The sequence below is a fragment of the Chelonoidis abingdonii genome, chromosome 3 (genome assembly GCF_003597395.2).
Source record: "Chelonoidis abingdonii isolate Lonesome George chromosome 3, CheloAbing_2.0, whole genome shotgun sequence".
Lineage (NCBI taxonomy): Eukaryota > Metazoa > Chordata > Testudines > Testudinidae > Chelonoidis > Chelonoidis abingdonii.
In genome coordinates this window covers 103,724,449-103,735,578 of record NC_133771.1, presented here as the reverse complement: position 1 = coordinate 103,735,578, position 11,130 = coordinate 103,724,449, and the positions used below count along the sequence as shown (strand labels likewise).

General features: G+C 38.5%; 1 protein-coding gene across 12 annotated transcripts in view; it reads left to right on the top strand.

Annotated features, from left to right (window-relative positions):
• EPB41L2 (erythrocyte membrane protein band 4.1 like 2) overlaps positions 1–11,130 on the top strand; it is a 257,199-nt gene that overhangs the window by 194,373 nt on the left and 51,696 nt on the right. For all 12 annotated transcript variants that reach the window (XM_075063957.1, XM_075063959.1, XM_075063956.1 and 9 more), the window contains 5 exons: positions 1,147–1,222; positions 4,800–5,018; positions 7,064–7,151; positions 9,730–9,882; positions 10,850–10,947. In XM_075063957.1, the coding sequence (XP_074920058.1) occupies positions 1,147–1,222; positions 4,800–5,018; positions 7,064–7,151; positions 9,730–9,882; positions 10,850–10,947 (634 nt within the window). The remainder of the gene's footprint in view (positions 1–1,146; positions 1,223–4,799; positions 5,019–7,063; positions 7,152–9,729; positions 9,883–10,849; positions 10,948–11,130) is intronic.

Genomic DNA, 11,130 nt, shown 5'->3' with positions numbered 1-11,130 from the left:
TCCCTATTTGTTAAAATGAAGTCTAGAACAGCTTCCCCCCTAGTAGCTTTTTCAACCTTCTGAAATAAAAAGTTGTCTGCAATGCAGTCCAGGAACTTATTGGATAGTGTGTGCCCCACGGTGTTTTTCCCAACATATATCCGGATAGTTGAAGTCCCCCATCACCACCAAATCTTAGGCTTTGGATGATTTTATTAGTTATTCAAGTTAGATATTAGGGAAAGCTTTCTAACCACAAGGGTAGTTAAGCATTGGAGTAGAGTTCCAGGTGAGCTTGTGAAATCCCCATAATTGGAGGTTTTTCAGAGGAGGTTGGAGAAACACCTCCCAGGGAAGGTCTAGGTTTACTTGGTCCTGTTTCAGTGCAGGGGGGTTAGACTTGCTGACCTTTCAAGGGCCCTTCCAGCCTTACATGTCTATGATTCTAATATAGGAGAAACTGTAATGCATATGTGGTTTTATATATTTAATGAGAGCAGCCATTTGTTGGGCTACAATATTTGCCAGCATATAAAGTGCTTTACAGCTGCACTATTTCTACTTCATGCTTTAGTGTATGCATCACAAACCTCAGTTCTTTCAGTTTTTCTTCCCCATGAGTGATTTTACAGTCTCTCAAATTAAAAGGAATTCGTTGTTTTATGAGCTCATCTCCACAGGGGGGGGAGAGTTACCCTGGAAGAAGCTGGAAAACATTGGTTATATTACTTTACAAACAATGCAAAAAAAGTTGCTCAGGGTTAAAACCCTCTAAAATGTTTTTGAACACAAGATACCTTTAAAGCTGCTAAATCAAATTATTATGGTTGCCTGAGAATTCAAAACTCTAAATTCTCTTTATAGATGTTTTCATAATCTATGATAAGAAAAACATTGTAACAATTCTTCAGAAAGTAAATAAATTATCTTAACCTGTTGGTCTGATCTTTCCGTTTACCAGTGTAACTACCTGGCATTGAAGAGAACCCACTCTTATTAACTTTCTATTTATCAGATAATTTCTAAATTTCTTACATTTTAAATTTGACTTTTATTGATGTGACTAGCATTTCAGGAATTAAGACCTTTCACAAGTGTTTTAAATCTTTGTTTTGGTTGCTTGTTAAAGTTCTTGTGGAGTAATAATCAGCCATTTCCCATTTGTAGGTTTACCCTGGCTATTCACCTTTAATGTGAAGTTTTATCCTCCTGATCCTTCACAGTTGACTGAAGACATTACCAGGTATGCATATTTTAATATAAACCTTGATAATCAGTGTTTTTTATATTGTACACTCTGCAAGTCAACAACTTTACTTGCTTCCTGTGTTTTGAATTCACATTGCAGATTGTCTCTCCTCCGCAACTCCTTCCCCCCCTTCCTCATAGATTAAGGGAACAGAGAGGCCCTAGGTGTGGGAGGAAACTGGGGTACTTATCCTGGGCAAAGACTTCAGGATGGCCTTGGAAGTTTAAATATTCTGTCTGCTGCTACAGCACAGTTTGACTATACTGTGCAGTGCTGCTGCTTTTTGTAGCCAGCAGGAAGTGAGTAGGAGTTGCAGACTTTGCATGATGACATCACACAGCTTTTCTTGCCCCCAGTTCACAGCATGAGCTGGGATGAGACCTGGGACTCAGTGGATCTGATAAGGCCTCCAAGGGAGCTCCCAAATGAGAGGGGGAAAGCTACTTGAACTGGTGGGAGGGGCTAATGAAGGGGTCCAGAAGGAAGATAGAGTAAAAATTATAGCAAGAGACCAGAGGATGAGGATAGAGGTGGGATAGAGTGAAGCAGCATGGTAGCAGGGAAGAGACCAGAAAAGGGAAGGAACCTCTTAAGGGTCAGGGGCGTGGAGCCAGTGGATGCTATGGGGCTACCTCTGTTTGGATGTAAGCAGTAGGGTAACTTGTGTTGATATGAGTACTAAGCTCAAAGATGTTAAGGTGCTTTATATGCTCACTCTATATTAAACATAAACTGAATTGCTGAGAAAATATTTTCATAGATATGTAACCCTTCTGCCTCTCTGAGCTGGCAGCAACAAGCGCCGGGTTCAGTATCTAAGGGTTCCATTTCAATAACACAATGCAAAACTGGCTCAAGCCCCCAGCCAGTGACCTGGGAGAATTATATACCACCCCCCCGGGAGCCTCTGGGAGGCAATACTTCCCCTCTCACAAGCACGGAGTCTGAGTGTAGCAAAATCCTTTTAATAAAGGAGGGAAACAGTGCGGCATTACGTTGAGGAAACACCACAGAGAGGATTCATAACACAAACCATGAGCAAAAGACCCACTCCCACATAAGTTTGGCAGTGTCCTTTTCCCCTCTGGGTCTTGAGTCCAGCAACCCCAAAATCACCCAAAAGTCCAACAAACCAAAAGTCTCTGTCCTTGGTCAGTGCAGCCCCAGAGTTCAAAAGTTTATCTGCAGAGTTTTACCCCCCCAGCCTGGGTGGAAATGGGGAGGGAAAGGGGGGCGCACTAGGTGTTAAGGGTCACCTTACATGGTCCAAGGCCAACTGCCCCACCTCTCTGTGGGGTTCTGCTGCAGCCTTCACCACAAACTGCTCCACTCCTCCAGCCATCCTGTGAGCCGCTCCAGCCATCCCCGCCAACTGCTCAGCTCCACTCCTCTCTGTTCCACTCACTGTTCTGTGGGCTGCTCCAGCCGTCCCACAAACTGCTCCACTCTACCAGCTGCTTAGCAATATATCTTCAGGCTCCCCCACTAGTTAACATGGCACTCAGTGATCTCAGCTCAGTAATTTTAGCTCTTTAGTGACTTCAGTTCTTAGTGATTTCTGCTTGTAGTAGGGGAGCCCCAGTGCTGGTGCACCATTGGCCCAAAGTGAATTCAGCACAGCAGCCTGTAACTAGACTCTTAATTGAATCAAAATTAGCTCTGCTATTCGACAGTGGAGAGAGGAGATGGTGCAATTGGTGTTCCAGGCCCTGAGAAGGGGCCCATACCATCAGGTACACGTACCTGTCCCCAGCCTCTCTCCATTCACTGCATTTTGGAACCTATGTCCCTTGTCTAGCAAGTGCTACTTAGTTGATGGTGAGTCTCTCTATCATAAAACAGTTCCACTGGCCTTGATTCACATAATCAGGGTAACAACACTTTATTCTTCCTGCCCCAATAACAGAGAACCTGGGGATCCTGCAGCAGCCAAAGTGACCATTTGGGCAGCTGTGGGCTCATGCTAGGAGGGGTGGGTGTGCCTATGCGCACAAGACCAGCCCCTGAAATTCTTTTCCACACTCGCCACAATTCACCACCAGATGTCAGGTAAGAGCTCATCCTGACTCTGCTTACAGATAGGTATTAGAGATGGTAACAAACACACAAACTAAGATAGTACAACAGAATTATTATCATTTGTTTCTTTATGATAGCAGCCACTATGTGCTACATGCTTTTCAGACAACAAAGGAGGAAGAATCTGATAACAGAGAGAAGTAGAAAGAGTTTAAAGAAAATGGGAAATATTTTTTTTCCTCAAGAGTTGTCTGTTTACTGTTGCAACATTAACATTGTAATTTGCTTAAGTGTTTTGAGGGGGATACAGATAGTCCAGATAATTTATTTTTCGTTGTCAAACATTTATCAAATAGAATTTGTTAAATACAGTATGTAGCAATCACAGACTGTATGACAATGGTATATAAAGGATTTATTGGTACATGTTTAAAATTATTTATGTAACTCGCCAGTTAGTAGCTTCCCCATTTGTGAGAAAAATGATGACTCCCAAACGTATGATATACAAAACAAACTACATATATAGTCTATAATTGTCGCTCATTCCACATGTAGTAGTATAGCTAATCGTATTTGTGTTTTAGATTAATTGAACACTAGCTTTAGATGTCCACGCTGACTGTAAAACTATTTTCAGGAAATTAAGTTGGGCTTTTAGATTGTTCAATTAATGTAAATAGTGTTATCCTTGAGGTATCTTTGAAATTTTCTAAATCCCCAATACTTTGAGCTTCACTATGAATTCAAAATAAACTAGTAAAAAATAATATGTACTTTTGTTTAGTATGTCATGTAAGGTTACTTTGTGTGTGCATGGCATAAGGCTTTATGGACAAGAGTTGCAAGGTACAAGATAAATGTAATTACTCACATGGATACAACTTGGGTGAGGGGATGCAAGTGTTCACTGCTTATTGATATAGTATGCATTCCTATGTCGTATGGCATGACTGGCTGGATTACATGGTGCAAAAAAATTTAGATATATTACTGAAGTTTTAAAACCAAACTCTATATTTCAAGGAAAAATATCATCCATTTTTAAATGGATTGTACTTAGGGTGACCAGACAGCAAGTGTGAAAAATTGGGATGGAGGTGGGAGGTTATAGGAGCCTATATGAGAAAAGGACCCAAAAATCGGAACTGTCCCTACAAAATCTGGACATCTGGTCACTCTAATTGTACCAAGTCTGAAAAAGAACATGACAGAGTTGGTAAGCAAGTTTTATTATGTAAAGCTAGACACATACTGCTCATTTGTACTGGGAACCAGAATATTTCTAATTCAACTGATTTATGAAAGATATATTGATTCTCATATTAAAACTGTAACTCCAAATCCTTTGTTTTTAGTTGACAAAATCTGTCAGAAATGGAACTTTGTCTCTGTGTAATGGTTCTATCAGTGCATATGGTTTTTAAAAACAGACAATTGGAACTACATGTTTGGACAGATTTTACTCAGCTTTGTGCATGTGTGCTCTCACAAATATCCTGCAGGAATATTTCTGCTTACCATAAGTAACTTTTTTTTTTTCTTTTTGCAGATATTTCCTGTGCCTGCAGCTTCGTCAGGATATTGCTTCTGGCCGACTGCCATGTTCTTTTGTGACTCATGCCCTCCTTGGTTCATATACTCTGCAGGCTGAGCTAGGCAACTATGATTCAGAGGAGCACAATAACCATTACATCAGCGAATTCCAGTTTGCACCCAATCAAACAAAAGAGATGGAGGACAAAGTAGTAGAACTGCACAAAACACACAGGTGTGTCAGACCTGGTGGGAATAAAATATGTTGATATGGTCTTGGTTACGTCTGTCATTTCTCTTGATCTTAAAGATATGTATAAAATTGTGTTAGACTGAAGAAGTTTAGCACTACTATGAAAGTCTTACATACTTACGTAGCGACAACATTTTTCTTACATGCATTTAAATGGAACTTGTCTTTAGTTTGACTTTCTTTTCATCTTTTTTTTTTCTTCTGTTTATTAAAGCCCCTTAGCAGGCCTTCCATCAAAAAAGTCGATTATGGATGGCTTCTTGCTTTAGCCAGTAAAAATAGCAATAAACATTTCAGCTGGGAAAGGTTTGAAGCTATATTTCATGATACGGGCTTTTTTACTTACTTTTTAAGAATGATTGTCTGAATTTATTTCATTCAGAGATGTTTTGAATAATATGAAGAAAACATTCAGAATCTGAAATTTTTCATTTAAATTAGCTACAATTATTCAGTCTCTAAGCTAGCTACCTTTGGTTTATTAAAAATACATTTGTCATCGAATTATGAGGAGCCATTTTATGACTGATGTGCAGATAGAATTAAAGTCCGAAAGTCTCATTACATGAAAAATATAAGTACATTGGCAATTGCTTTCAGTCAGCAAAATAGATCATACATTTCTTTGCATTGTCTATAGGCCAGAGCCCAGTGCCTTGAACTATACACTCTTTGTAGTGTTCTTTTTTACTTTAAATAAACCATGGTCACTGTTTTAGTTTTGTTGATAATAGGAAAAATTATTCTTGTTCCCTCATACTGACGGAAGGATAGTTGTCTTTTGTTAGATAAATGCTATGAACGTAGATTTTAAACTCCTTGGGGCAGGAATAGTCTTTTTGTTCTGTTTGTGCAGCTTCTAGCACAATGGGGTCCTGGTCCGTGATTAAGCATTACCACAATAATAATAATAATAATAATAATAATAATGAATGAATGAAGTCCTAGCTATATTGGGAGCAAAAACCCCACTGTCTTCAGTGGGGCCACAGTTTGGGAACATATTGCTCTCTCGATACTGTACAGTTAATAGCAAAGTGTGCAGTCTAAGTCAGAAAAGGTTAACCTTTCTGTGTTGAACGTTTGAGAAAATAAATGTACCTTATTTACTGATCTTGGCATTATAAAGGATACCAGTGAATTTCTGAAATTCACACCTCAGCAAAGTTGGGGGGAGGATAGATTCCTACCTTTGGTGGTAGTACTGTTTGACCTGGACACGGTTTTCTGCAAGGATGGCTTACCAGGGAAACAAAGCATTTTAAATGTCTATGGATCTGTCCTGGCAACTGAAAAAGATCAATATATTTAAATGAAAGACTAGAATATGGACTATTCCAGAATGTGGTAAAAATTATGTAGCTCCTGTAAAGCACTGAGATCCTTGATGATCATGCTCATGACTTTCTCTTTTCCTGATAAGTTAGTGAATGTGTCTTTAGGAGAGTGGTATGTATTTTTTAGAAGATCTTTATAATTGAGAACAAAACCATGCTAGCCATAGCCCTTCTGTCAGGGCAGTTGGGGAGAATATCTACTCCAGTGTCACAGAGGGGGCTGGGAAAACTCAGCAGATAACTGTTTAACATGATCCAAAGTGACTTTTCAATCTTATAACTTCATAAAAAATACTGATTTGAGTTATATTGAGTCATGGAAGAGATCCTTGATTCTGTTTGTGGGAGAGGAGGTGAGGGAAAACTGGAAGCCAGTTCTTTGAAGTGGAAAAAGTGTATGTTTGTGGGTTTTTTGGTCGGGGGGGGGGGTGTTTGAGTAGCTTATAATTAAAATTGTGTTGCAGCACTAAAGATAGTAAATGCTATTAAGAATATAATATACCATGAATGAAAATATACATACCTACGACTTTGGGGAGAGAAATAAAGATAAGTGCAAAAGTACTCATGATTTAGACTCCTCTAATCTGAAATATTTAACATACCCTAAATGTAACTGTTTTCACTAGGTTTTACTATCTTGATATTTATTTTTGACAGTAAACTGAAGGCATCTTTTAATGGTTCTAGGGGCTTGACTCCAGCACAGGCAGATTCTCATTTCTTAGAAAACGCCAAGAGGCTTTCCATGTATGGAGTGGACTTACATCATGCCAAGGTATTGAACTATTTTTTTCTGAAAAATACTTGCCATTACAGAGCACAATAAACATGGACCACTCAACCTGAAGATATATGTATGTTTAAGGATACGTAAATGCAAGTCCTTCATCTGCTATATTATCTGGCAGTCATATTAATTGTTCAGTTTACAGGCATAGGGTCCATGAGAGTTTATCTTCAGTCTAGGATTATTTAGCGTATGTGGCTCCATACTTACAGATTGGGAAAAATATTCTTTATTCTTAGGAGCAACTAAGTTTGTTTTAAATGTCAAATGTTTATCCCAGTGATAGGCTTGGAGAGGCAAAGTGGAGCCTAAAATGTGTCTTTTAGTGGGCTTTTTTTATACCAGTGGAAGTTAAGTACAGATTTTTAATCTAGATGGTTGGAAATGAACTTCCATTTTTATTGATATTTTAATTTTGAAAAGTAAACAAACATTAATATAATCCAATTTAAAAAAATCAATGTTCTCAGAAAATCAGTAGCAACATTGATTTAATGGACTCAGAATGCTAAATTAATCTAATATTTAAAAAGAGAAGCTAAAGTTAGATAGAGATAGAGATATATAATATAAAATAGTGTGTAAAATACTAGAGAAACCTTCTGCTTTGTTCAGTGGAACTTGGAAAGGTAGTTGGGTCTTGTAAAAAGTTTTTGTAATTTTATTAATTGCCTTTCCCAGTTGCTCTTGGAAACATTTGATGTAGGTACACTAGTCTTTACTGGAGATGTATGGTAAACACATCTGCAACCTTATTTCTACCACTAGTAGAAATTCATGATGCCAGCTCGCTCTTGTCTTGAATGGCTTTAAGAATTTTCACTCTTTCAGTGGTTCTAATGCTTGCAGTTACTCCACAGCGATTTCTCATGGCAAGTAAAAGCTCTGACAAGAACTCTATTTTCTGAAATCAGTTTTCAGCCCTTAGAATTCTGCCAGTCAGTCTAGAATTTAGTGACACCTGGATGTGAGCGCTTTGTATTATTGCTAGTTGGTTGGGAGGATGTTGGTATTTGTGCTGTAGGTGTGTTGGTATTTGTGGGGAAGTCTCTTCTCAAGACTTGCATTACATGCAATTCCTATCAGTAAGCATTTGCTTCTGTAAACTGACAAACTGAGATCAGACATTGTCATTGGGCCAAAATGATTATCTGCCAGCACCTTGATTGAAGTGGTTAAGCTGACATTGTCAGCCAAATATCCACTTCCTTCTCCATCTTAATTGAAGTAATAGTTATATATAACTGCACAATATGATATAACCAACCTGCTCTATTTTTCATAAAATCTATAATGTTTGCAAGGCCTTTCATTTTTTCTTTTCCCTTTAATGCTTGCTGAAACGTTTGCTAACATCCATCGCTTTTCTACTGCTGTCAAGGTATTTTCCCCACTTTGAACTTTAGGGTTTAAGAAGTGGGGACCTGCATGATCATTTCTAAGCTTAATTACTAGCTTAAATTTGATACGCTGCCTCCAGCTAGAAGTCTGTGTCTGGCACACTTCTGTTCCCTCAAAACCTTCCTTGAAAAACCCAAGAGCCAAACTCCTTGGGTCTTAAAACAGCGAGAAATTAACTATCCCCCTCCTTTTCCCCCCAGACTCTGCTCTCCCTGGGTTGCCTTGAGAGGCTCACACAGATCCAAACTCTTTGGATCTTAAAACAAAGAAGAATTAACCATCCCCCCTTCTTTTGCCCCTCCAATCCCTGGTGAGTTTAGACTCAATCTCTTGGATTCTAAAACAAGGAAAAATCAATCAAAAGAAAGAAAAGGTAAAATTTATCTTTGTAAAATCAGGATGGAAAATGCTTTACGGAGTACTCAAATTCATTATAGACTAGAGGGACTCCCCCCGCCCCCACAGCCTGAGATTCAAAGTTACAGCAAACAGAGGTAAAAATCCTTCCAGCAGAAAGACACATTTACAAGTTAAGAAAGCAAACATAAAACTAATCCGCCTTGCCTGGCTATACTTACTATTTTGAAACATGAGACTGATTCAGAAAGATTGGAGAACCTGGAACGATGTCCCGTTCCTCTCAGTCCCGAGAGCGAACAACGAACCAAACAAAAAAGCACAAACAAAGACTTCCCTCCACCAAGATTTGAAAGTATCTTGTCCACCTATTGGTCCTCTGGTCAGGTGTCAGCCAGGTTTACTGAGCTTCTTAACCCTTTACAGGTAAAAGAGACATTAACCCTTAACCATCTGTTCATGACAACTGCTGATCAGTTTCTAATCTATTTTTTTATATACCCCCCATCACCATCATTTTGGTGTGTTTTCTAAATTTGTAGCATGTACACATAGATGTGTCTTGTCACTGCAGACTGGACTGATGAATGTCAAACCATTGCAGGAGTCCCAACCTTGTTTCTAAGGTTAATAAACGCAGATTTTTTTCCTGCTGTTGTGTACCTTTTCTTTGCAACCCCATTTGACGTTACTGTAATTTCAACATGAAACCAGTGTAATCGACATCCCTCCTTCCAAGTGTATTAACAGAGTTAACTCCATGAAATATCATTATTAACATTTTGTCTAAAATTCTCATTTGCGGTAGGATTCAGAAGGTGTGGACATCATGCTGGGTGTATGCGCGAATGGGCTACTTATTTACAAGGATAGACTCAGAATCAACCGTTTTGCTTGGCCCAAAATTTTGAAAATCTCTTATAAACGCAGTAACTTCTACATCAAGGTCAGGCCAGCAGAGGTAAGTAAGGCTTTTATTCATTTCTTGCAGTTCTGTTCATAAACAACTTGTGATGTTTTATAGAAAATATTGGTCAACCATTCTGCTGCTGTTCAAGAGTGAAAGCTAAAGTTCACCCACCAGCAAGATAATGTTTTCCAAACTTCCCCAGGTGTTCTGACAGAGTTCAAATGTGAGATTTATATCAGCAACTGTTTGGGAATAAGGGATCTCTGAATCTTCTTCATAGATGACCAGTCATACCAAATACTTACATGTGGTATTCTAATTAATGAATTCTCATCAACTAGCTAGCTCCTTATATTTACTTACTTGAAGTCAATTAAAAGTATAAGTAGCTTTTACATGAAATGCTGTGAACTGTAGCCATGCTAATGGAGATTGCTATATTTCAATAGATGATGTGATTAATACAAAATCGTAATTTGAAAAAATCTCTTTCCCTCTTTACGTCTTATGATTCTTAGATGTAGATGTATGGTCAATCCATGTGTACATCTTGTACTTACATTTACATAACATTTTTGGCTTAGAAATTATGACAAACTTAATATGCTGTGTAGCTTGAACACTGCCTAGTACAGTATTTAGTGGATTACGGGGAGAAAGTGTGCATGGCTTCTGCTACAATTCTCAGCACAATTGGCTTTTTGCAGTATGTGTATATAATATTTTTAATTCTGGGCAGCTAGTCATGAAACTTGCAAAGAAAACTAAGGCGCTCTTGGTTTTCCCAAAGAAGAGCCATTAGTAAGTACTGATAGGAAGTGATAATGTGATTATTATCCTGCATGAGTAGTCCACCCGGTGCAATTATATTAGAAGTATGGAAATTTTGAGGCATTTTGAGCCTCAAGAAAGGAGAACTAGTGCTTGTTGCGGTAATGGAAATGTTTGAACTCACTCAGCCTGCTAAGCTAGCCAGCTTTCAGGAAATGTGTTAATTTATTTTGTGGCTCCTTTCCAGCTGGAACAGTTTGAAAGCACCATTGGGTTCAAATTGCCAAACCATCGGGCTGCTAAAAGGTTATGGAAGGTTTGTGTGGAGCACCATACTTTCTACAGGTAAATACTCAGTCTTATCCCCTTCTTCTAAAAGTCAAAACTATTTTTATTTTTCTCAGGAAAGTGTATGTGGGAGACTATATTTTCTCCACTTGTTTTGCATCCAGTTCTGACTCCCATTGAAACACGTGAAAGATACACATAGATCACTGATCCTAGACTATTAATTTTTAATATCTTAGA